Below are 27,349 nucleotides of genomic sequence, written 5' to 3' on the forward strand. Positions count from 1 at the left end.
GAAATAATTTACCAGGATTTAATAACCAAATTCCCTGGTTATGTATGCATATGATTCAGCTACCAGTACGATAGAAGGCAACCTATTAGACTGGTCTGCATGCACAGAGGGGAATGCACCTGATGTAATATTTGCCAGAGTATAATACCTGGGAAAGTTTCTTTCAATATACCCAAGACCCACCCCCATAGTTTTTATTATCCAAGCATAATACTGGGGGCCAGAGGACTTTTAACAAAAAACACCATTTATGTAATAATATTGCTGCACACACATTCATAGCACCACAGTTATTTAAAATTGAAGACACCCACAAGTTGCTTCTCACCCGGGGACTCACTGCGCGCACTGCCCCTTTGTCAGACCCAGTGGTGCCCAATAGCGTAGCACAAAATTTGGCAGCTCCCCTGCGAGCCATGCTGTCCGTCTCCCCCCTCCTGCCCCCCGTCCCATAAAGCACAGGGCACACCACACCCTGGGCCAGTCCGGACCACCACGTGTGCAGAATGTCCATGATGATTAATCCCTCTGCAGGGGCATGCACTACTGCAAGTGAAGGAAGTGAATGGCTTTTTTAATCAAAGCTTAAATCTTTAACGTACCAGAGGGAAGGGGGTCAGTGCCTGGTCCACATATATAGGGGCCACCAGTGGTGGCTGGTGAGTTTTTTTTGGAGGGTGTAAATATTTGCCACAAGTATGTGATTGCGACTGAACATAGCGAGGGAGCCTGAACTAATGAAAATGGGTTTGAGGGGTGTTGGGGGGGCAGGGGGGGATGAGGGGGGGGCGGCTTCTTGTCCCTCCCCAGAGTAAATGTTTTGAATAATGGGTTAAAATGTTGCATTACAAAGCACACTTTCTGGGAAAATGTGGGTAAAAGGCCAACAATATTGGTAAAAGGCCAACAATATGTTTTGTACAGTGTAGGGTCAATCATGAAAAAGTACAATAGATGCAAGTTACCAAAAGTGCACAGGGCATTTCCCAATGCATTATCATGCTGGTCCATGCAATATATGCCAGTATAAAAAACATTTGTATGCTGGGTGTGCCCTTAAATTTCCATGCTGGCTCCACCAACATATGGTAGTATTCCCATATAAGAACATACTTATGTCCGCTTTCAGACTTTTTTCTATAGTATAATTACTGGCACTGGGCACAACTGGCTCTGCCAATATATGCCATTACTCCTATGCAAGTACATACTCTTGTTGGTTTGGCCATTAAAAGTGACATGTCACAATAGAAAAACATGTCCAAACTGGTTCCAATGTAAGCCAGTCTAGACCCATAAGAGCACTTACCTTGCTTGATTCCTCATAGATGCTCTGTTAATAAAGTCGTGCTATAGTGCAGAATATACAGGCCACTATGCCAAAACATCAATCTAGCGAGGTAACACTACTTATCATGCTTGCTTTTTTAAAGATGCTGAGTAATAAATGTCATGCCACAGAAAGCAATGGTTAGAGTGACTGCACCAAAATGCTAGTCTAGCCAGGGAATGGCACACATGAACTTGCCTTTGCCCAAAAATACATGCAAAGTCAATAAAGGATGTGACAAAAATGCTCCTGTGACCCCCAGTCTCCGAGGGCCTTACACACACACACACACACACACATCCCCTTTCACCCACTGGTCACTCACCCATACATCTCCCCTTGCATTCGCTCACACTGGATTCACCACACTGGCACACACCAAACCCCACCCAGAACTTTCGAACACATCCTACCACATGTATGCTAATTCACCCACCAGTCACTCACACCTTCTCTTCCATCCACTCTTTGCATTCTCTACATATGCACAGACCCACCCAGAACTTTCAGAAACGCACATTTCGAGGGGATTGGGTCCTCCGACGTATTCCATATCTATGACAGGTAATCACCACAGCTGTGCTGCTTCGGAAACTTTTCCGGCGTCTGCGTCCTGCTTCGATGACGTCGATGCGCCGACGTCGAGGACCTCCTCCGACGTCCGACGTCATCCGATGTGATAAGTAGGACGCACGACGCCTGTAGCCTCAGTTCCGTTTTTTCCGCGAACGTGTTGCTTCGTGTTTCTCGGTTCTAAGCCTCGACTCTTTGGAGTTCTGTTCTTTCTGGTTCTTCGAACCTGTTCGTTTGTGAATTTCCTTCGGCGATGTCTTCCACTTCGTCTTCAACCCCGCGTCCGGGCTTTAAGAAGTGCGGGGAGTGTGGGTCTAAGATGTCGGTGACTGACTCGCACGACGCCTGCCTCTGGTGCCTCGGGGAGGCCCACGACACGGATGACTGTATCGACTGCCAGTCGCTCACGTCCAAGGCCTTACGCGAGCGTAAGAAGAAATTGTCGGTAGGTCGGGTGTCCAAGCCCCGGAAATCGAAGTCGGCGGGGCTTTCGACGGATGATTCGAGGGGTGGCTCTCCGCGTCTTCGTCGGAAGTCTCGTCGGTCTTCTTCTAGGAGTCGGTCTCGCCACTCCTCAGCCTCTTCGAGGCATTCTCGGAAGCGCCGACACCGGTCGCCTTCCAGGTCCTCTTCAGAGGACTCTGCCCGGCACGTCGGTTACCCCACCAGCCGTGCGACGCCGGAGGAATGGGCTTCCTCCGGGAAGAAGATGTTGGCGATTCTTGAGTCGCAGGGTACTCAACCGTCCGCGCCCCCGAGTGGGGTCGGCCGTGAGAGGTCGAGAGCCACCGCTCGCAAGAGTGGTCGGCACGAGTCACGGGAGAGGTCCCGTTCGGACAAGGAGGCTCGTTCTCGCCGTACCCGTTCCAGGTCCCGGTCCTCGACGCGATCGAGACCGTGTGCACCTGTGATGTCTTCGAGGAAGACATCGACGTCTGAGGCGTCGAGGGCGTCGACAGGTTTTCTCGAGGCTCCGAGGAAGTCGTCGAAGCCGTCGATGGTCAGGTCGTCGAGGGACACGCTCGGGGCTCCGGCTTCGAGGGCTGTGTCGACGCCGCCGATACTGGAGGCGCTGCATCTGACGTCGACGCCGATTTCCTCGACGCCGATCCTCTCGGCGCCGTTGCCGGTTTTCTCGACGGCGGCGCCGATTCGCTCGACGCCATCGACGCCTTTCGTGTCGGAGGTGCCCCGTGTCTCGGGTGTACCCCCTAGGAAGGCTCTGGCTAAGAGCAGGCACTCTCGGGTGCCTTCTTTTCACCACCTGGAATATATTTCAGAGGCGGATGAGGATTCTGATGGCCTGGTTCCTCGTCGGGTGCCAGATGACATTGTCTCGAGCCATAGTCAGTTTGACGATTTGAGGCAGTCTCTGCATGATGCCAGTGGACTGGACACCTCTCCGGAGGTGGAATTTTGTAGGCCTGAGCCTGGCTCCCATGCCGATTCCTCGTACCGGCGCCTTATGGCTAGGGTTTCTGAGTATCTGGGATGGTCTGCTCCCCCAGGGGAGTTTGTGCAGGATGACCTGACGGACATCCTGGATGTTGGTCCCCCAACTGACCCGGTACTGCCGTTCCATATGGCTTTACAGAGAAGGGTGGCGGCGGCTTGGACTGCTCCGGAGAGTCTCCCGGCGGTGGGCAAGTCCTTGTCGCATAAATACCGTCCAGCCAGTAGCGACCCCTGCTACTTGACCAGGCACCCCACTCCGGAAAGTTTGGTGGTGCAGGCGGCCACGGCCCCGGCAAAGCAGGCGTCGTACCCTACCATCCCTCCTGATAGGGACGACAAGCGTTTTGATGGCTGGGCGAAGAAAGTGTTTTCTTCTGGTGGTATGGCGCTTCAGGCGGCCAACTCCATTTGTGCCTTGTCACGTTTCACGCACACTCTGTGGAACTGTGTTGCGTTAGCGGCTGAGCATATTCCCGAAGGGGATGAACGGGATGGTTTCCTTGCTATGGTCCAGGATGGTAAGGATGCCATGTGTGAGTCCGTTCAGTCGGGTCTGGACTTGGCTGAATGCGTCAGTAGGTCCATGGCGGCGAGCACCGTGATACGCAGGTTTGCGTGGTTGCGGAAGTCGGGGTTTGCTCCTGATGTGCAGTCCCGGCTCCTCAACATGCCCTTTGACGGTGAACACCTTTTTGGCAGCAAGGCTGACGAGAGCCTTGAGAGGTTGCAGACCTCAAAAGCTGCAGTGAAGTCGTTGGGCGCTGCAGTTCGCCAACCTCCGCCTTTTTGTCCTAGGGGACAGCAGTGGAGGGGTGGTTCCTTTCGCTTTTACTCGTCCTTCAGTAAAGCGAGAGGGGCTGGCAGTCAAAGAGGCCAGCGCAGGGGTACCAGAGGTGGACGACAGGGTACCCGTGGTGCCAAGGCCGCTCGGGCAGTTGCCTCTTTGCCCTCAGGTAACGCCGCAGCCGCTCCTACTCAGTCATGAGGCCATGTCCCATGGTTCGCCGGTTGGGGGAAGGCTGACGCTGCATCTTGTAGAGTGGCAAGCCATTACTTCAGAAGTGTGGGTTCTGGAGATCATAGCCCACGGCTACTGTCTTCCCTTTCGGCACAGGCCTCGCGACAATCCACCGGGGAACCTCTCTTTGAAGTGTCCGGATCCGCTCCTTGCGCAGGAAATTCAAGCCCTGCTGGAGAAAGGCGCTATAGAACTGGTGCCTGTAGCGGAGAGGAACAAGGGATGGTATTCCCCTTATTTTTTGATTTCGAAGAAAGACGGGGGATTGAGACCCATCAAGGACTTGCGCGGTTTGAACAAACTCCTCAGGAAGGACAAGTTCAAGATGGTTACTCTCTCTCAAGTCCTCCAGGCACTTCAGCTTCAGGACTGGTTGGTGTCTCTCAACCTCAAGGATGCTTACTTCCATGTGCCGATCCATCCCAAGCACAAGAAGTACCTGAGGTTTGCGGTTGGCGACTCGCACTCAGTTTCGGGTCCTGGCGTTCGGATTGACCTCCGCCCCGAGGGTTTTCACCAAGCCAATGGTGGTGGTGGCAGTGCATCTCAGGCAAGGGGGGATTCACGTCTACCCCTACCTGGACGATTGGTTGATCAGGGGGAGCTCTCCCGAGCAAGTCCTGGATCATCTGTCCGTCACCTGCCACTCCCTTCACAGGCTGGGCTTCTCCCTCAATTTAAAGAAGTCCCATTTGACGCCAACGCAGAGGCTCCAGTACATCGGAACAGTGCTCGACACTTCCCTGGGGCAGTGTTTTCCTCCCCAGGTGGGGGCTCTTCACATTCAGCTGATGGTGCGCAAGTTTCAGCATGCCCAGACGCTCCCAGCGTTCGAGTTCTTGAGGTTGCTCGGCCTCATGGCATCCTGCATTCTTCTGGTGCCAGAGGCTCGCCTGCGAATGAGATCTTTGCAGTGGGCACTCAGGATGCAATGGTCACTGTCCTCCGGCAGGATGTCGGACCCGATTCAGGTGCCGCCCTCGGTCGCCCGGGACCTTCTGTGGTGGGCCGTCGAAGGCAACTTGATGAAGGGGGCTCCATTTTGGCTCCCCTGGCCGGAGGTGACGATCGTGACGGATGCATCCCTCACGGGATGGGGAGCTCATGCCAACGGGCTGACAGTCAGCGGTCGTTGGTCTCCGTCGGAGTCCAGACTCCATATCAATCTGTTGGAGCTGAGGGCCGTCAGGCTAGCCCTGAGGGCTTTTCTGCCGACTGTGCGAGGAATGAATGTCCTGATCCTGACGGACAAAACAGTGGCCATGCACTACCTCAACAAAAAGGGGGGGGCAGGGTCACTTCCTCTGTGCAGGGAGGCGATGCAGCTCGAGTTCTGGGCCATCCAGCAGGAAGTTTCGGTCTCGGCAGTTCATCTGGCCGGAGTCGAAAACGTGACGGCGGACGCTCTGAGCAGGCAGAGCACGATCTCTCACGAGTGGGAGTTGGCTCAGGAGATTCTCCTGGAGATCTTCGCCCTTTGGGGGACCCCTCAAGTGGATCTCTTCGCCTCCAGTGTCAACCGGAAGTGCGAAAGGTTTTGCTCGCGGGAATTTCCTCCAAAAGGAGCCTTAGGAGACGCGTTCGTGGTGGAGTGGTCGTTCCCGCTGCTGTACGCGTTTCCTCCAGTCCCCGTCATCCCGCAAGTGCTGCGGAGGTTACGGAAGTTCGGTTCCCGGATGATCCTCATTGCTCCGGCGTGGGCTCGGAGGCCGTGGTTCCCGGACCTTCTCGACTTGTCCATCTGCCCTCCACGTCGTCTTCCCTACCGAGACGTTCTGCTCTCACGGGAGGGGGGTCTGGTTCTCCATCCAGAGGTCAGATCCCTCAACCTTCACGCTTGGCTTCTGAAAGGTTGAGGTATAGGGATTGGGACCTCCCTGAAGACGTGATGGAGGTGTTGCTTTCGGCCCGAAGGCCAGCAACTAAGTCTCTGTACCGTTGGCGTAAGTTCTGCGACTGGTGCAGAGTTCGGAATGTGGATCCTTTTGCATGTGACATCCCCTTGGTTCTGTCCTTTTTGCTTTCTTTGGCCCACAGGGGCTTGCAAGTGGGTACCATTAAAGGTTACCTGGCGGCGCTGTCCATCTTTAAGCGCTCGTCTGATGAGTGTTCTTACTTTAAGATCCCTTTAATTTCACAGTTTCTGAAAGGGCTCACTAATGTGTTCCCTCCGTCACCTTTCCTGGTGCCTGGTTGGGATTTAAACCTTGTTCTTAGGTTTCTTATGGGTGCTCCGTTTGAGCCTTTACATTCTTGCCCTTTGAGGCTGTTAACTCTGAAAACTGTGTTTTTAGTTGCGGTTACTTCTGCTCGCAGAGTGAGTGAGTTACAGGCACTTTCAGTTAAGCCACCCTTCACTGTTTTCCACAAGGATAGGGTTGTCCTTCGTGTTCGTCCTTCTTTTCTTCCGAAGGTAGTGACGGAATTTCATTTGGCCCAGAAGGTTGTTCTTCCGGCATTCTATCCTCCTCCGCATCCTGGTAAGGAAGAGGAGAGGCTCCATAGGCTTGATCCTAGGAGAGCTTTAAGCTTTTATGTTTCACGCATGTCCCGGGTCAGAGTGGACGATCAACTCTTTATTGGTTACGCTGGTAAGCGTTTGGGGCAAGCTGTGACGAAACAGACTTTGTCCCGCTGGATTATTTTGGCCATCTCGGAGTGTTACCGCTTGGCGGGTAAGGACCCACCGGCTGGCTTGCGGGCCCATTCTACCAGGGGTATGGCTGCGTCTACTGCCCTGCAGAGGGGTGTTCCTATTCGCAACATCTGTGATGCAGCCACCTGGGCTTCAGTACATACATTTGTACGGCATTATTCCCTCGATTCCATCAGAGGGCAGGATCTGGCCTTTGGCAAGGCGGTCCTTTGCTCTGCTGTTTGATTGGCTATTATAAATTTTGTTTATAAATTCTTTCCCTCCTCCTTGCTCTGGTACTGCTTTGGGAGTCTGTCATAGATATGGAATACGTCGGAGGACCCAATCCCCTCGAAGAACAAGTTACTTTCTTACCTGGTAACGTTCTTTCGATGGGATGGTCCGACGACGTATTCCATATCGCTCCCGCCCTGCCTTCCCCGCTGCAGAATTTCTTTTGCGATTGCAGCTTACGTTCCGCAAGGCTTTGTGTCTGACTGGCAGTTGACTTATGTCACACGTTCTGGGGGAAAAAACTACAACTGAGGCTACAGGCGTCGTGCGTCCTACTTATCACATCGGATGACGTCGGAGGAGGTCCTCGACGTCGGCGCATCGACGTCATCGAAGCAGGACGCAGACGCCGGAAAAGTTTCCGAAGCAGCACAGCTGTGGTGATTACCTGTCATAGATATGGAATACGTCGTCGGACCATCCCATCGAAAGAACGTTACCAGGTAAGAAAGTAACTTGTTCTTCTGATTCAGCCACCATTCATATCTGACATGCACTTCATGCAAAACATGCATCATATTACAAAAAAGCCTTCCCTTTTTCTTGCAGCTTTGGTCTGTCCTTCCAGGCCCCCTCGCCTCCTCCATGCTGCTCACAAACAGGAACCAGGAAGCTCCGAGCTTCCTGGTTCCTTGAGCTGCAAGGAAGTCGACGGAGAAGGGGTTGGAACTGAACGTGGCATGTGACATGTGCCACATGTCGCGGTCAGCTCAAACCCCTATTTGAGTGCCTCCCCGGCCCAGCCTCCACCCTGATTGGTGAGGACTGGGCCAGGGACCCACCAGGAGCATCCGTCTTTTGTTTTTGTTTTTGGGGTGGGGGGCAACAAAATAAAAAATTATTTTCCCTATATTTAAAAAAATAAAGTTGGGTTGCAACTGTGGTCCCAGGGGTCGCAGTTACGACCCCCAAATGACGTCCCTGCATGTTGCTATGTATTTCTGGGCAAATCAATCGTAGCAGCTGTAAAATGCATGAAAGAGCGTGGATGGCATGCATATCCCCTGCTAAAAACACATAGATAAGTTTTCCCTGCACATTGGTTTTACAGTCAGAGACGTTCCTGTGCCATGTATGTCTTTTGGCCCACCTCCCATGTCAGTCTTGTCCCTCTCAGCCTTCTGACCCCTCCTACTTCATGATGGCAAGCAAGGAAGCTGGCGAATTCTTCCCTGTGACTAGCCAAAGGGAGACAAGCGTCATTAGTTCCACTACATCATGGACGTCTGGTAGGACTAGCCTGATTGGCATTGCTGTGCTTGCAGGTGAAACAGGTAGGCAGCCATGCTAGGTGTTGATCAGTACTTAAAGCCATGAACTTCATTTAAAACTAAACGGGCACAATCCTGAAGCAAAGCAAATCTGTAACTCTTGCCATTAACTGCATTGTCAACCAATTACATCCAATCCGCACGCACAGTGTTCATTTTTCAGCAGGTCACATTGTGAGACGCATGCAAAATGAGGGGATAATAACTCGAGGGCAAATTTGTTTTCATTTGCTTTTAGGACTATCTGTCCATACATTCTCACACTTTCAAATGCCCTTGTACGCAATTTATCCATCTTCAAAAACTCCAGCAGCATAATGTGTGCCTTGTCAAAATGGGGTCAGGAACATCTCTTTGCTGGTGGTGGGAGATCTTAAAGGGTGATTGCCAGAGCCAGTCCTACCCCTGAGCTGGACAGGGGCAGCAGATGGGGCCCCATTTCCTGGTCCCTCGCGACCCCTAGTGCCAAATTGTTCCTGTGCAGAACCAGGTCCACAGGCTTTCCTCAAAGTAGATGTTTGCCAGTTGTCTCTCGCCTTTACAGAAGGCGAGATCAAAGAACAGCCTGAAACCAGACGCAAAAAGAAACTAGGTGAATGAGTCGCCTGCTGCACAACCAAAACACGCACGCTGCAGAGTTCCTTTCATCAGTGTCAGTTTGAGATGGAGAGGAGCCAACTCTCCCCGCACCAAAACGCAACCGCTGCACTGGACGCAAGCGAGGCCGCTGAACAGTCTCCGGCGGCTATCTTCTCAATGGGACTGGCAGAGCTTTCCAGCTGTCCCTCGTCAAAGGCAATATACTAACCGCAACTAAAGGGGGAATAATTCCCCAGACTTGCATGCAGGGCCCGACAGTGTTGGGCCCAAAAATCAAACCTTTGTACTTCTGTATCTTCACCATAAGATCTCCTGGGCAACATACTCGTGTGGAAGTAAGTGGGGGCGAAGACCTCGTTTGAAACCTTTCCAAGCCCCTACACACCCAGGGGGGGTTGGAGGGGTAAACAGACAGGAGATTGGTTAGGGACAGTTGGCCAACCCTCAGCATGTGGGAGGGCTATGGAAGTAAGGAACAGAACACAGGACGCAGGGGTGAAGTGCGAGGAGGATGGCGACCAAGAGGACAACAGGAGGAGGTGAGGAATTGGCCTTGGAGTGTTTGTGTGTGTGAGACACAGGTGTGTAGAACGGACAGGACAGTGTAACGTGTGAATGTGAGAAGACTGATACTGAGTGAAAGTAGGGTGACTGGATAGTGTGTCGCCGTGGAATTAGGTGAGTGGCGGTCATGTGGGATGAGACGAGTGGTGGTGGTGGTGGTGGCGGCAGAGGTGGCGCTGTGGGTGATGGTGGCGACGATGATGATGATGGTGGCGGCGGCGCTGTGGCTGTGGGGGGTGGTGGTGGAGGCGGAGATGGCAGCGCTGTGGTGGTAGGGCAGCAGTGCTGGCAGCGCTGTGGGTGGCGACGGTGGTGGAGGCAGCAGGCGGTGCTCTGGGTGGCAAAGGAGGTGGTGGTGGTCGAGGAGGCAGGTGGCGGTGGCAGAGGGCGGTGGTGCAGTGGGTGGAGGTGCAGTGGGTGGAGAAGGGCTCTAGCAGTGTGGCAGGAGAACAGCAATTTGAGGAGTTATGGAGAGGGGAGAGTCAACATCAAGGGTGGAGGCAGGAGTAAGGTAGAGTGGAACATCAGATGGACAGTTGGTGGGAGAGGAGACGAATGGAGTAGAAGGGCGAGGTAACGCTGGTCGTGAGTGGACCAAGGGTAAATCTTCCCAGCGAGTGTGAGACACAATCTCAGTTCCCGTTAGAGTACTTAACTTTGGTACGAGCAGTGAAAGCTTGGAAGCCACAGAGTGTTGGCACAGATGTTTCCCTAAATCCAAGTTCACTAAGAAGTAGCCAGATAGTAGGGGTTGCTGATTGTTCACACTAACCAGGAGTTAGATGCCTGGGTTAGGGAAGATATCTCACTGGAGACGACAGAGATGGACGAGCAGTGAAAGCTTGGAAGCCACAGAGTGTTGGCACAGATGTTTCCCTAAATCCAAGTTCACTAAGAAGTAGCCAGATAGTAGGGGTTGCTGATTGTTCACACTAACCAGGAGTTAGATGCCTGGGTTAGGGAAGATATCTCACTGGAGACGACAGAGATGGACGTCCCTAGGGACCACAGAGTTGCCAATTAAAAACCCTTCAACCGTCCTTGAGACTGTTTTCTGTGCCAGCTGTGACAATACCCTTACTCATTCATGTATACTACTAACCCTTAATTCACACATCCTCCCTTCCTCTTATTCATGGCTCAATCCCCTTATATGTACTCCTGAATCATCCCTCCTTCAGCCTCTCGCTACTCTCCACTTCCTGCTTTCCCCTCGACTAATCCTCCATCTGCCTGTATCTGCGTGCACAAACTCAGTCTTTCTTTTCATACAAAAGCCAAACAATTGATAGTGTTAATGTGTGTCGTCCCTTGCATAAAGCATAAGGTCGCTGGAAAACAGTGCATTAGTCCCATGATGAATGCTGTTATAAAGCTGAATGTGGGTGCTACCCCACTCAGTGAATACATATAATATAACTGATGTGCATAGACGTTGGCTAATGTATCCACTGTAGGTGATGAACTTTAATAATCTGGCGCACCCGTTGCTTTCTATTTATATAGCGTGCAAGCAGTCCAAGGGCATTGAGGCGCTGTTACTTGCAAAAAACTTAGTTGCACAGGCATAGTGGCGGTCGTTGTTACATTGTGAATACTACAGAACATCATACTGTGACAGCCATTGCAATTGGTACTTGTGTTACAACTTATGCATTGGGTCATGTGGTGAGTATTCCTGCTAATGTGCGAGGCCTTATGTGAAGAGGATGGTTTTCATAGCTTTGCGGAAGGTGGTGAGGTGAGATGTCAGGTGGACCGAAATCGCACTCTAAAAAGGTGTAGATCAACCCCTTTGCAAAGCGCAAAAGGCCAGAGGAGACCAGATCTTTGCAGGAAACCTGAAGTTTATATTGCTATTTGGCTATTTAAAAAAAAGTACCCATGCTCAGCACAGGTTCTGTAGACTGGCATGATAACACTAAAAAATGGTTGAAAAAGAATAATCCTGTAGGCCGCTGTCCGGAGTCGCTTATCGCTTGATGTGCTTTGCACTCTGAAGTAAACTGCACTGACAACGGGTGTGTAACTGGCTGACCTGCCACACAGCAGACTTGGAGGGGAAGCAAGAGTTTGCGTGCTGCAGCATACTGCCACTTTTGGGGGCTCTCCCCACCTGTCGCCTCACCCTGGTGCAGTGCATTGCATTGTGGTGCAAATATCTTGGAAATGGTGCGTCCTAGGACCATGCACGTGGTTTTCGAGGTCCCATGGGGGACATAGTTTTGTTCCTTTTGTTGAGACTTGTCCTTGTACGACAACACTGATGTTTCCCCGATTTCAGGCAACCTTCTCGTGTGTGAAGGGGCTGAAATCTGGGGAAAGGGGCGGGGTGTCCAAATGTCATGTAGCTAGTAATGTCTGGAGGGTTCTAACAGGTCACTATGCGAAATGTGATGCAGATTGGCGGAACTGTGTGTAATTCTATGAGGAACATACACACACATACATTTTCGGTTTTATAGATCACCTATCTAGAAATGTGTTAATGTACAAGTTTAACTCCAGCCCTAGCATGTTTAAGGGATTGTTTTCTCCCTCACTCTTTGTCTCTTGCTTCCTCTCAACGTTGTTAAAATTCCTTCTGCAAGTTCTACCAGCTTGTCAGTGCGATAATGGATTTGATGAAGGTGCTTCAGACCACTGTTTTTTTTTCCTTAGCCAGATTCGTCCTCTCTGCCTCATTAATTCTTCTGTACTCGCTGCCCCAGAATGCAGTGTTTCATGCACTCGCCTTATAAATGCTTTGCTGGATAAAGAGAGATCTGGTTCCTCACTCCCATTATTCAGCGTTGCTTCCTTGAAACCACAACATTCTTTTGCTCTCCTTTTTGGAGTTTTTATGTTTGGTTGCCGTGTTAATTTGCAGACCTTCCAGTTGTGGGTGGTTCTCCTGTTGGCTCCACGGGATGGTTGGATGGCCTTGCCTCCCCCAGTGGGTATTCTCCCCTATCTCCTTTTGGCTTAGTGATTTCGCATGTGGGGGTGTGCTGGCTCAGATATTCAGCTGATGGTCTGAGATCTCTTCTGCAATCTGCAGAGCTTGCTCTCGATCATCTTCACTTGAGGATGCACCGCCTTCGTGTCAGTCTTGGCAGCCCTAGAGTTTGCTTCTTAAAAAGACTCCATGCAAAAGAAATGTGAAGCATAAACTTGGAAATACTCATTGGAGTCTACCCCTGCATCCTTCGACACTGCTCCTCGGATATGTTCGGATCAGTGGTACCAGCAGTGCTATTGTCACACAGAAGAGCACTACTAAAAAGCCAGCCCGAAAAGGTACTTTAAATTAAATATGCATAATTAGCTGGTTGAAAAGTAAGGATTAGAAAAAGATAGTTATATTTTTTTTTCGCAGATAAATCGGTGTGAGGTGTATGGCATGATTAGTTCTTCTAGGTTTAGAACGTACGTTTGTGCTTTGATGATTAGTTCGACATATAAAGCTGGGTAATGTGTATTTGACTGGATGTAAACTTTGTATAACAACTGAAATAAACATGGGTAGATATGACTTTTTTTTATTTGTAGACTGGCCTATGAAGTCCACGTACTTATTTAAATGCAATCCCAATGTCCCACGTTCAATATTAAGATACTTTAAACTATAGACGTTATCATTCCCCTTTGACAACTTCTAAGAACAATTACTGAAGCTAGTAAATTAAGTGAATATAAATATGATTTAAACCTTTCAAACTGGTTTGGCAAGGGAGATAATTGAAAGCAGAACACATTTATGATTGGCTAACAGTTTTACAAAAATTAATTAATACTGGAGAATGTCATATTCTCAAAGCCAAAAGAAAGTAAAAGATAATCCAAGTTAAAATGTTTCCTTACCTGAAAATAACTTTGAATTACTCATGGACTGCCTAGAAAGTCATGTGACTGCAAACTTCACAAAAGAATAATTACAATACTCCTATTTAGTCTTCTCTGGAGCCTTGTGTCTTGGTGTAGGTTTTCTCCTTCAGTCTTTGCTTCTCTCTATGCAGTCTGGCCTGTTTCGGTGGTGGTCCTACAGTCCACTCCTGGTGGGCTTTGATGCAACTGCTCAGAAGAGTGGTCAAAGTGACTTATCACACACAGTATTCTAATGGATTGTGTCGTCGCACATATTCCTCATCTTAGATATAATATCCTGCTTTGCAGCACTTTATGAAACATTTTCACAGCAGTGTGCGCCGTACAGTCTGGCTTCGGGAACGGATGTGGTATCGGGTAATGTTAATATATATATTCGCCGGGAAAAGGTTGTGGCGACATTATATAGGTGTCCATATACCTATAATTCTGATGCACTCCTAATTCAAATGACTTCATAAAACTCGACTGTCTCCTCCTAAACATTCGAGTTTTAAGAAAGAGTCACTATTGCAACACTAAAACTTTGTTGACTGGCCGCCCTACAGAATCTGTGGTGCCTCGGCCATATTGTGGCAGTGAAAGCAAGCCCCTGAAAGCTCACACCAGAGAAAATTCAACCCGATAGGGAAGAAGGGCTCAAGTCGATCTTGTAAGGATAACCAGTTTTAATCTCATGTGCAGATGAGAGCAACAGCAAAGAACGTTCTGCTGAAAAGGGGTACAAGCAGAAACCTTGAAGGCAATGCATCTAGTACACACCAGTGCGGCAGATTGGATGGACCCTATACAGGTGCTGCCTTTATCCATATGGGATGGCAGTTTATTTGTCCCAATCCGTCTTTCTTCCATCACGTCAGCATTGCGGGGCTCATCTTCTCACAACGAAGGTCAGAAAACAAATGAACTACACTCCTACTATACAGCTTATTTATCACTCATACCATGCACTTGTCAGGCTTCAAAACAGAGGCACATGAGGTTCCAGGGCACTCTAACCACGCATACATTTCACTCACTCCCTCCACGGCATCAGACTCCCAGGTATCCACCCTCGTTTGAACTAGAATTGATTCCTCCCAGCACCTCGCAATACAAATCAAACAATTGTCGCTGCAACGCTACATCCTGTCCATCCTCTTTGAACATTTCAGGACTTGTTACTTTGGGGTTGGTAAAAGGGCCCCTGGCGTCATGGAATTCGGGGATCTTAGGATCAGTCAGTTATATGGCTATAACTCGTGGTCACTCAAAGAGAAAGACCATCGTCTCGGTCCCACTACTGGGCGATGTTTGGGATGAGGGGCTGGCTCCGATGGAGAACCCCCTCTACGGCCCCAGTGAAGAGAGACCGGCAGGCGGACACAGCACGTGCTGTAGGCATGCTACAACAGCGACGGCCGTCTTTTCGTTCCTCAGGAGGGAAGTATAGCCGGTCTTTGAGGGGTTTCGGCAGGGGCTCCACCTCTTACCGCCAGCCCTCTCGCTCCTCCACCCAGGATGCCAACAGGGGCCGCTCCAAGACCTTCGGAGGCGGTTGCTGTCGTCGGGGACCACAGGGCGGCCCATCGACCTCCAAGCAAGATTGAACCGGCCAGGACATCAGGCCCACACCGGTGCACCCCGGTGGGAGGCTGGCTTGCGAACTTCATCGTGTGGAAGACCATCTCGACTGACCGTTGGGTGCCAGACGCTCTTGCCCGCGGACACACACGCGTGTTCCAATGAAAGTGTCCCCGAATACCACTGGTGGCCTGACAGGAAAACCACGTCCCTCAGCTACTGCTGGAGGTGCGGGCCATGTTAAAGAAAGGGGCGATAGAGCTAGTTCCAAAGCAACTCTGGGGCTCTGGAGTTTACTCAAGGTACGTCATCGTACGAAAGAAGACCGGGGGCTGGTGGACCATTCTCGACCTAAGGCGGCTAAACAAATAGTCCCAGAAGTACAGAATGGTCACGCTTCAACACGTGCTCAGACAACTGGAAGAGAGAGACTTTCTGTCGTCGTAGGACCTGGAGGATGCGTACTTCTATATCCCCCATCCACAAAGGACACTGCAAGGTTCTGTTCTTCGTCCTTCAGGGGAAGCATTACCAATTCATGCCCCTTCCTTTCGGACTGAAGTCGGCGCCCAGAGTCTTCAAGTGCCTGGCCCTGGTGGCGGCCCATCTATGGCTGCAAGGGATCCACGTCTACCCCTACTTGGACGACTGGCTCATCTGGGCCAGATCAAGAGACCTTGCTGTCGACCACAGAGCCACGACTGTCCACTGACTGACGGATCTGGGGGTTCTCAGTGAATGATGCAAAGTCCTGCTTGACTCCATTGCAGGACGCTCTGTTCCTGGGATACCGGCTCGACGGTGTTGTGCCTGGCATCTCCGTTGGAGGAGAGGATATTGGCCATTTTGGGCAAGGTGCAACGGCTGTTAGCACTGAAGATTGCCACGGTCTCTTCTTGGCATGTCGTCATGCATTTACCTCATTCGACACTGCAGGTTGCGGATGCGCCCGCTACAGGAGTTCTTCGATGCCCATTGGGTCCAAGTGTCTGGAAGCTTCCAGGACAGGATTGTGCTCGACGAGGAGTTCCGTCAAGCGATAAGATGGTAGGGTGTGCGCTCCAATCTAGTCGGAGGCACGGATTTCCAGACCCCCCCTCCCTGTACCAGGAGACTGTCACGACGGACGCTTCCCTGGAAGGATGGGGAGCCCACAGCGCCCGTCTTCATGCCAGAGGCCTGTGGTTACCGGAGGAGAATACGTTATATATTAACGTTCTGAGCTACGGGTGGTATTTTGGGCCCTTGGGTAGTTTCTGCCATCCTTCAAAGGCAAGGTGGTGAGGGTCTTCACGGACAATACCACCACAATGTTTTACATCCGGAAAGGGGGGGGGGGGGCACCAGATCACCAGTGCTCTTCAGAGGTGCAGGACTTATGGCACTCGGCCGTCGGCCAGGGGATGTTCCTCATTCCGCTTCATCTGGCAGGAGTAAAAAAAAAAACAGTTGTCGACTCTCTCAGCAGGGAGCTATGCTCTTGCCACGAGTGGGAGCTTCGACAGGATCAAGTGGACTACCTTTTCCTCAAATGGGGCAATCCCCAGATCGATCTGTTTACGGCAATGAACAGCAAGTGCCGGAGATTCGCCAGCAGGTTCCACCCTTTAGCTGGGTACATGGGGGGGGGGAGGGGGAGGGGGAGGGGGAGGGGAAGATGCCTTCTCATTCCATTGGGAAGGCCTGTTTCTGTATGCGTTCCCTTGGTTGCTGTTGCTTCTTTGAGTCATCAATCAACTCAGACGGTGCTGGTGCAGTATGATCCTTGTTGCACCAGCGTGGCCGAGACACATCTGGTATCTGGACATTCTCAGCATGTCGGTGTCACCGCCAGTCAAGTTGCCAGTGGTTGCAGATCTTCTCGCCAGGGAAGGAGGCGCCATTCTTCACCATGACCCAGGGTCTCTGGACCTGAAGGCCTGGCTCCTGCAGCATTAGAGTTTGGTGGCTGTGCTCTTCCGGCGGACTGCAAAGAGATTCTTGCCAAGGGCAGGGCGTCATCTACTTTAAAATGCTACGGACACAAATGGAAGTGCTTTGTAATTTGGTGCTGTTCTCAGAAGATCAACCTTCTGTGTGTCAAGGCCCCTCAAGTATTTCCCCATTTACTGTCGTTGACTAAATCACCACTGGCACATGCCTCCATTAAGGTTCATTTGGCGGCTATCCCCGGGACGGTCTTGTATGTGGTTGCACCGTCAAGGAGTTCATCAAAAGACTGTTCTGCTCGTTCCCGCCGGTGAAGGTCCTGGACTGGCGTATGAACTCAATGTGGTGCTGACTAGGCTCATGGGGGGGGGGGGGCGCCCATTCGAACCTATGCACTCAGCTCCGCTCAAGCTTTTATCATGGAAGACCGCTTTCCTCATCACCTATGCAAGGCGAGCAGGTGAGATCCAGACCCTATCAAGCAAGCGGCCTTACATGACTTTTCGAAACTAGGGTGGTGCTGCAGACGCACCCCTCCTTCATGCCCAAGGTTCCATCAGAATTTCACCTCAACAAACCCCTTGGTGTTAACTGTGTTTTTTCCCCCGACTCGTTTGTCGCCGGCTGAAAGGACTTTGCACTCGCTGGATGTGGCTCGAGAGCTGAAGTTTTACATGGCCCGCACGAAGAGTTTTTTGGAAAACCTTTCAGCTTTTTGTGAACTTTGGTCCTTTGAACCATGGGAAGGACCTGTCCAAGGCTTCGTTTTCCAGGTGGCTCTCCGGCTGTATTGCACACTGTCACCGGTTAGCAGACCGACCATCCAATAGCCCATTCTACCAGAGCCCATTCTACCAGAGCGATCACTGCGATGAGTGTTCCTGTCTGTTGTGCCCCTGCTGGACATCTGCAGGGCTGCTATGTGGAGGTCTGTGGACACCTTCACAAGATTCTACTGCGTCGACAGGGATTCCAGAGAGGTGTCCAGGGTCGGCCATACAGTGCTACGCAACCTGTTCGCTTGAAGGTGAGCCTGGTGAGGAGGTAAGAGCCTTGCCACCTCCCGTGGTTGTGTATGTATGTACTGCTAGGTGTTCTTTCCTCATGAGCATGTGAATCCATGCCATACTCCATGCTGGAGAAGGAACAAGTTACTGTTGTTCTCCAGCATGGGTCTGGCATGGATTCACATGTGAACCCCCCCACTCCCCTTGCCCCTCTGTGGCTCTTCTTGGTCATACTGCCACTTTACGTGCTACCAAATCTGAAGATAGCTGCCATAGGAGGGGCTTAGGGAGAGGGCAGTCATTGGCTGGTGGCAATATGACCCAGAGCTCAGTGATTGTTTATTTATTTGTATGGCGCACCATACCCAGGGGCAACAGGGCGCAGGCAGAAAGATAATTCGAGGCTTACAATGTTACAGAAATATACAGTTGAAGTAAAGTTAAATACATTCAAGGATTACAGGAATGAGAAATGTACAAATCTTGATACATAAAAAATATCTATACAAGGAGTGAAATATACAGATATGTACAGGGACAGTTTGAGGCGAGAGCAAAGGCCGCAAACAGAGTATCAGTATCTATACATAGGTATAGAATGTACAATTAAATACAGGGGTTATTGGAGTTCAGGTGACTGATGAGGTGCCTTCTAAAGTGCAAATAAGGTTGATCAGCTCTCAGTTTGTGTGGCAAGGAGTTCCAAAGTGTGGCAGCTTTCACCGGGAAACTGTTACCACCAATGGTGGAGAGTTTGAATCTGGGAATTATCAGACAGTTGGAATTGATAGTTCTTGTTTGTCTGATGGAAAACTTTCTCTTTACTTTATCCATCAGATAACTAGGGGCAGCATTGTTGAGGGCTTTATGGGTTAGGGAGGCCAACTTTAGTTTGATTTTGTCTGTGGAGAGCCATTTGTGTTGGCGTCTGGTAGTGGAGATGTGATCTTTTATTAATGCCGAGGGCAGCTCTCAAGGCATTATTTTGTAGGATTTGTAGCCTATGGGTAATGGCTTTGTTAGCACCGCTATAAAGGGCATTACAATAATCGAGCCTGGAGAGTATGATACGAATGGTCTGCCTGCTCTTATTAATTTGCAAGTATACGCAGTGGTAGATGCTAGTGAGTTGACCTGTTTGGTAAATGACATAGTGGCATCCAGATAAAAGCCGAGGGTTTTTACTTCCCTGGATACCTTGATAAAGTTGCCATCTATGTTAAATTTGGCATATTCAAGGCCTAGTTTGTTATTAGGGGGGGTACCCAGGATGATGAGCTCTGTCTTGTCATCATTCAGGCATAGGCCATGAGATGCCATCCATGCCTGAATGATTAGATATACCCTATTCACCTTCTCTCTGTCCTTACTGTGATCCCCTGAAAGTGGGAGGAGAATCTGAGTGTCATCTGCATAGTTAGTGTAGGTGACACCCAGATGGTCCAGATCGTCGAACAGAGGTTTGGTGAAGATGTTGTATAGTGTGGGGGAGACGCATGAGCCCTGCGGGACTCCGCAGGTAATAGGAGAGGGGTCTGCTGCTGCTAAAGGGGAGAAGACTCTCATTGTTCTCTCACTCAGAACGGATTCAATCCATCTGATGGCTTCTGGGGAGAAATGAGCAGCTGAATCCAGGTGTAAGCAGAGGACCTTGTGGTCGACAAGGTCGAATGCCGCGGAGAGGTCGAGTAGGAGGAGGAGTGCTGTCTTGCCCTTGTCCCTCAGATCATCAATTTGGTTTTCAAATCAATGAGAGCTGTTTCTGTGCCGTGTAATGGGCGGAAACCTGATTGTCTGGAGCCTAGTAATTTGTGTAGTTCTAGGTATTTTTGAATCTGGACATAGGCCGCTTTATCCAAGATTTTCTGTAGGAAGGGTACCGTGGTGATGGGTCGGTAGTTGGTGGGGATGAGAGGATGAAGCGTCTGCTTTTTGAGGAGGGGGAGCACTCAGGATTGTTTTAAGTTGGAAGGGATACTGCCTGAGGAAAAAAAGGCATTTATGCGTTTGGAAATGAAGGGCGACAAGTCTATGGCTGCGTCTTTGATTATCAGATGTCAGGGCAGATGTCGCCTTTGCAGTTTGAGGGTTTGAGAGAAAGAATGATTTTCTCAACCTCCAGGGTGGTGGTTTTAGAGAAGGCGAATGAGTTAGTGTGTGTGCTTGGTAAAGCATTAGGCGGAGATGTGGGAGGGTTCGTGAGGTTTAAGGAGTCTTTTTTTTTTTTAGTTGAATTTTGTTTTGTAGGGTGTTTATTTTATTTGCTAGTGCCTGTTGGATGTCTGTGCACCAAGTCTGGTCCTTGTTGCAGGTGTCGGGTGTGGCAATGGGTGATTCAAGTTCCTTCAGTATGGAGAAGAGCTCCTTCATACTTGAGTTGGAGTTTTCAATGTGGTTGTTATAGGAGTTCCGTTTAGCTAAGCAGATTTCAGCTTTGTAATGACGAGAAATCGTGTCGAGGATGACTTTCTTTTCACTGGAGGGGCATAGTTTCCAAGCAGCTTCACATTTTCGCTTTTTTAGGCGGAGGGCTTTGAGTTCAGGTGTGTACCATTTATTTAAATGGGTTTTAGGCTTGCTGGTGCGAAGTTTAAGTGGGGCAATTTTGTCCATGGTAGTTAACATAATTTTATTATATTCGTGAACTAGTATGTTGGGATCTAGATTGTCTGGCAATGCGTTTAGCGTTGGAAGGATGGCTGGGATCATTTTTTCTACTGATATATTTTTCTTGTTTCTTGTGAGGCAGGGTGGTGCCAGTGACACGGTTGTGGTAGGTGGTCTGGAGGTCAGTAGGTTAAATGAGACCAGCGAGTGGTCAGTCCAAGGTAGTGGTGTGGTGGAGGAGATGACCGCTGAGCAGTTAGCATCAGCAACCCAGTCTAGGGTTCTTCCCTTCAGGTGGGTGGGTAGGTTGACTTTTTGTGAGAGTCCGAGTGATGAGATCGTATTGGCTATGGTGGAGGCATGTATGTCTGCTGGGTCGTTAAACCCTAGGTTGAGGTCACCTAGTAGCAGTAGTTGTGAGGTGGTTTTCGCATTGTTGGATATTAGGTTATGCAAATCTTCCTCGAAGGTCCCGAGCGGACCAGGTGGTCTGTAGATCAGGTGGATGGTGAGGGATTGGGTGTTGTTTATAGGGAGTTTGGCAGTGAGGGATTCGCACGATTGCAGGGTTTGGGTCGGGGCTAGTCTGAGAGCTAAACTTTCTTTGGATATGATGGCGATGCCACCGCCCCGGTTGCCCACCCGGTCCTGCCTGGTTATGGTATGGCCATCCCAGATGGCCAACATTAGAGACGGGCCTGCTGCATTGTGGAGCCAGGTTTCTGTTAGAGCAATAAAATCTAATTTATCTTTAATGATTGTCTGCTATATCAAGGGCATGTGCGACCAGTGATCTAGTATTGAGGAGAGCTCCTTTATAGGAATGTTCATTCGTTTTTACCGAGATGTTTGTATGAGCGATAGGTTTGGACTTGGTTGCGGGGATGGTGGGGCCTTTAGTGGTGGGAGGGGCAAGCTGGTGGTTTAGGGCCATGGGTTTTCTAGTATGGTGGCTTTTGGCTTCGCATTTGGAGTCAGAAAGGAGTCTTCGGGGCGGCTCATAGTTTAGAGAGTCTAGCGCGAAGTTTGTTTCTTTCGGTGGTAGGGCAGGGGTGGGAGGCAAGGGTTATTGGTCCTGACCTGCGATGATACCTTGGGCAGGAAGGGTCAGAATAGTAACTAGTTATGTAGGAATCGTTGGGGGGACTGGTGCCTGGCTGGGAGGGGGGAGGCTCCCGAGTCAGTATCCTGAATGGGAATATCTAGGGATGCGGGCGTGGCCATCGCACAGAAGATGAGTAATATAGTTAGCATTTTCTGCAGAACAGCGCTGGCGTTGTGTGAGCAGAGTGGGAATAGCAATCTCGGAGATGGGGTATAGGCAGGAAAGATAGGGTAGGGTGGCAGTCTAAATGTCCAGCTGCAGGTCAGTGGAGTTCCGAGGTGCAGTAATGGCTAAGTTCAGTGTGCCGTAGCATGGCGCAGTACAGTAGTAAAGCAAGGGGATAATGCAATTCAGTGGTATGGCAGTTAGGGCACAGGGATACTGCAGTACAGTGGGAAGGCAATTCAGACCAGGGGATAATGCAATATAGTGATATGGCGATTCAATGCCGTGGCTGTTCAGAGCAGGGCGAAGTGCAATACAATCACGTGCAATTCAATTCAGGGCAGGGCAGCATAAATGCGGTATGCAGATGGGCAGTGCTACCTAGATTCAAAATTAGGCCTATGGCACAAATACAGAATGCGGGTCACTAGCATTAAGGAGCAGCTCTAGTGCTCGCAGGTTGGCGGGTAGGTGAGTTAGTTCAACGATGCAGAGTCACGTGAGCAAAAAGGGTGCCGTAGGCATGCTGGAGTATTGCTTACCAGGTAGTGGCCTCGAGCGAGGTCGCGTTTGCACTTTCACCGTGTGGCTTGCCTGCCTGTGAGGGCCAGGGGGACTGGCAGACGGCAGCTCTGGCAAGCAACAGGCAAGAAACAGGAAATGGCCTTGCAGTCGTGGGCCTTGGATGGAGTGGGCCGGCTACGCCAGCCGGCTACCAATCAGGGGGTTAAGGATATTGCCGGCCAATCAGCTGCAGCATGTGGCTGATGTGGGCCTGGTTAGGCTCTCTGGTGAGCAACAAAGGGACGGGCAGCCATCTTTGAGTGTGGTGGGCCGTGATGTACCTGGGTGGAGGACAGGTGTAAAGATGGCGATTCCCGCTATTTCAGGCACGGCAGCCTGTTTCCTTCTCTGAGCGTCGGCGCAGCTTCATTTATGGAGGCTCCGGCGCTCGTAGGATGAATTTGGCGTGTGTGGGCGCTCAGGCCAGAGCGCTGCTGAAGAAATTTGGCACAGGTCAAGCAGCCTGCAGGAAGGGTGCCCCCTGCTCCTGCAGTGGCTGGGCCTGGCCGGGGAGCTCCTGCTCCTCGGTTGTAGGGGCGCCAATGAACACCCCTACACCACACCTACATAATTGGGTTTATAGGCGACAGTTTGTAAGTGAAAGTGAAACTGTTTTTTTCTTTTACCAAGGATTCCTGGCCTGAAGATGGGGAATATTCACGAGCATGTGAATCCATGCTGGAGAACAGTTACAGGTAAGTAACGTGTCCCTTACTTGCCCCAGGTAATGTTCTTTTTGATGAATGTTCATCCCATGGATTTCTCATCACCCTCCCAGCCTACCCCACAGTTAAGGAGCTTCTGCCTCTTGATTTTTACAGTGACTCTCCTAGTTTTAGAGCTCTTTGCATATTATGGAAGTCATCCAAATGTCTGAGGCGTTTGTTGGATGGGGAATAAAATAAAGAAACCTTTATCTCAGCAGCCGCTTTGATTGCTTGCATACATACAAAATATCCTGTTACTAACCCATTTCTACCACATTTGTTGTCTGGTTTACATGTATATTGGTGAGAGGCAATAAAACAATTTGAAGTCGGCACTCTACCTTTTTATTTTTGGCATTTCTGCCATCTGTGTTAAGCTTCAATAGTATGGTGGTGAAGAGTTGGTCTAGTGCATGTTTCTCCAGGTTTAGAGCTGCTTTTAAAAACATTTTTTAATAATTGGCAAGACACCAATGTGTATTTTCTGTGCTTGGATTTTATAGGTTGGTCCATATCTATTGGAATCCCAACCGCTCTCCACGTATGATCAGCAGCTTTGGCTAACCTGTATTGTTGTTTTGAAGCAACCAATTGGTAAGTGGTCTCTCACTTTTGTACTGCTCAAAAATGTATTTACCTAACTTGCAATAGTAAGCAGTTGTGTATTTCAAGCCAATCTGACATGTGGCACATTCTTACTCAAAGCAATGTTGATTACCAAACATCAATGAAATAGCTTCACAAGCCTTGCGGAACATCCCATCGCGTCAAAGGGAAACTGACCGATATAATTGAGATTGGAAATTGAATAGTTTCCATATCTTAAAGATAAAATACACCACCTTGCATCATGTTGCACTGTATTTCTTATCTCTGGAGGCCTGGCAGTTTCAAGATTTAGTTTTAAAATAATTGTTGGATGCAGGCTTTCTCACAGAATCAGTGTGTTGTCATGGTATTTATTTTTCTGCAGTGATTATTTCTAATTTTTTCTTTGCTTCACATTTTTAGGAGTATGTGGAATGCCTTGTTTCAGAACGATTGCTCCCAAGTCTTCTGCTTGCCATTGTTTTCTGCGGAACCTAGAGAAATGTGTTGCCTTTTTGTTACAAACTGGGGTTTTGTATGCTGAAAGGTGCCCTATTTGGGAAGCAACCATGGCCCTTGAAAGGAAGGTTGGTGTATGAGTAGTGATGAGGTATATTCCATGGGTAGGGTCAGGGTTGAGGCCTATATCATCACTTTAAAGGTCTTTATGCACTTGGTGATTCCCCTATTGAGAGTTTGAGAGCAATGGGTGCTGTCAGTAGGTAGACAGCTGATGGAGAGAGTGGGAATTCCTTTGCTTCACAATAGTTTTGTGGAGTAAAACTATTAAAACTATTGCAATTTAATGTTCTCTGTACGGTATACATTCATGTCTCAGACAAACACATGCCTCTTATGCAACGAAACGATTACACTTTCATATAATGTGATCAGATGTGCTGTCCGTACTAGAAAGCGACACTGGGCAATCACTCTGCAATCCCCCAAGGTTTACCAGTTAGCTATCACACCAACCGGTAAGAAGCATGGGGATTCATAATAATAATTTGATATGTATATAGCGCTTTATATAGCACATATTTACATACACTATTATTACCCAATCGAAATTGGTACTCATTTTGGATAAGCGCTATTTGGACAAGGGCTGTCTACGGCTGGTTGTGCTGCTACGTGCACTGTTAATTTGCTGGTTTCCTGAACCAAGCTGCTACGAGGAAAACTTCTGCTACTGCCACTTTAAAGGGTACGGACATTGGCACAGATACGAACTATGAACTGTGGCAGGCAGACCGTGTGTTCCATACATTGATACATTGTTACTATTGTGTTCCCGTAGAAAAGTGAAGGCAAGAAAGGACACCGCCTGGTGCACTGCTGATTCCGCCCCCTCTTCCCACAATCCATTTAACCCAACAATCTTGCGCTTTTTGCGCGCACGCTTTTTGGAGAAGCGCGGTCTACGGCTGTCCACGGGTGGTGAGGGGGTGTAAGGGCCCGGTATTATTTGATTATGATTCACTTTACTGTTCATCATTTTTATATTTTTTTATTTTTACTTCTAAGTTGTTTTTAATTGTCTTAATCCTGTACAAAACCATAGTCATCAGCTTAGTGTCCTATCATGTATACCTTGAAATCTAACATGCCAGTAATGCTAGTTGGTTCCAAAATGGCGGCGTGTGTTTCTACACCACGCAAAATTGCCTAAACGCACATTATTTTGTCGCCGGTGGTAAAAAAAAAGATGTCGCCATGAACGATATAAGAAACTACTGTGCGTTACGTAGCATGAATACAGGTGCCGGAAGATCAGGGGGGTGCAAGAGGTCTCGAGCTGCGAAATCTGCAGAAGAGTCTCGCATTGATCATGGCAAATTTAATTCTGGTGGCGAACTTGAACCTCACGAATTCACGAGCCCGCCAAACATCAATAACGGACTGAACTGTATTTCACCAAGTGCCTCAGGCAACAATACTAATCGAAGCTCTAAAGACGATACACATGTCTCAATCTCTGACACATCAGAGCTAGAAGATCATAATACCTTCCCTACCCCCATGATGACCAGTGGGGCTCCGCCACTTGATCTGGCCCAAATTTCCATTTCTGATTTCTCTTCATGCCAGTTTTCCAAATGATTTATTCGATGAAAACCTAGCAAGCTCCCCGCCATCACCGATTGAAAGGCAGTCCGCTTCCATTTGTCCGTCAGTCTCCTTCATAGCACCAACCCCAAGGCACCCTAAACCTGTGCCGCTGGTACCTGATTCAGTAGCTCAACACCCTCTACTTGAAATAACTCTAGCTGCCATTAATTCAGCTATTGTCACCCTAGGTCGACTATTCGAGACGCTTGATCAGAAGATCTCGTCTCAAGCAGCCCACATTGACAGTATTGCTGAATGGATGGAAAAAGAAATGACTCACAGACACTGTCCACGAAACGGTGGTATAATGACTTGATCCAATGAAATGATACTCGCACCTCATAAATCTCATGAAGACACACCTATAGTGCATACTCCAATTCTCCCAATATTTTCTAATGTCATTCGTTCTCCCAGTTCCATAGGCGAGACTGTGGATCCCACAACTGATCCAGCCCCTACAAATAACGGACTGAAAGTTCCATCGCAAAAGATGTTCCCTATATTTCAAACGAAGGAAAGTCTCAGGAAACCCTTGAAGACGTATTCCAAAAAGACCACTCCTCCTGTTATAAAGGAAAAGAAGAAGCCAAAAAATATTAAGAACTCGGAAATAATCTCTAATCCATCAATTCATTAAGAGATTACAGACGATACGTCCTGCAATGGCATGGCAAGTGCTGCAGTTACAAATATAAACCATTGCGAAATAATGTAAGGGGTACAGTGAACTCCAACATCGAAGTTGCATCACATCAACCATTAGATGAGTTAGTTGATGAGAGAGACAAAATGCAGCCACCTCCAATGGAATGCAATAAAGTTGTGGCTATTACATCTTCAACAGCTAAAACAATCAGTGACCAGTCTCGAGCGAAGTCATTGGCTGTACAAGAAAGTCTAAACCAAGTCCTACGTAGAAAAGGGATCCGGGAAGCGGTTGATGCCTACCTAGAATCACAAACATTATTTAACACCCAGCTGAATTTGATTAACTCCAAAAATCAAGATGGAAATAATGAACGCTCTGGCATGCATCTAGAAAATCAAATGAGATGTGCCGACTCATTCTACGACTTGTTCTTGTCAGCCAATCCACAGTGGAGACACCCCAATGGTACAAGAGAGAGGAGTGACCTATGCAACTACAGCAACAACTTCCCAACACATCAGAATACCAGAGACTGCGGCTGTGAACATTGATCAAAACAGAAAAAACCAAGTGATCCAATAAAAAAAAGATCAATTCACTTTTATCGTAAGATGTCGGCCCGCCCCTTTCCAGCAATACACCCTGTGCTGAGCAAATATCTTGAAGATTTTCAAAGGCACGTCTATGCTTACTGACTTGTCCACTGTAGCTCTAGCTCAGGTGGAATTTCCGAACCTGTTCCG

At 49.2% G+C, this 27,349-nt stretch overlaps 1 protein-coding gene across 4 annotated transcripts in view; it reads left to right on the forward strand.

Moving 5' to 3' along the window:
* TMEM181 (transmembrane protein 181) overlaps nucleotides 1–27,349 on the forward strand; it is an 875,876-nt gene that overhangs the window by 387,036 nt on the left and 461,491 nt on the right. For all 4 annotated transcript variants that reach the window (XM_069607878.1, XM_069607881.1, XM_069607880.1 and 1 more), the window contains one exon: nucleotides 23,758–23,848. In XM_069607878.1, coding sequence (XP_069463979.1) covers nucleotides 23,758–23,848 — 91 coding nt within the window. The remainder of the gene's footprint in view (nucleotides 1–23,757; nucleotides 23,849–27,349) is intronic.

The sequence above is a fragment of the Ambystoma mexicanum genome, chromosome 4q, assembly GCF_040938575.1.
Source record: "Ambystoma mexicanum isolate Mex_15411 chromosome 4q, UKY_AmexF1_1, whole genome shotgun sequence".
NCBI lineage: Eukaryota > Metazoa > Chordata > Amphibia > Caudata > Ambystomatidae > Ambystoma > Ambystoma mexicanum.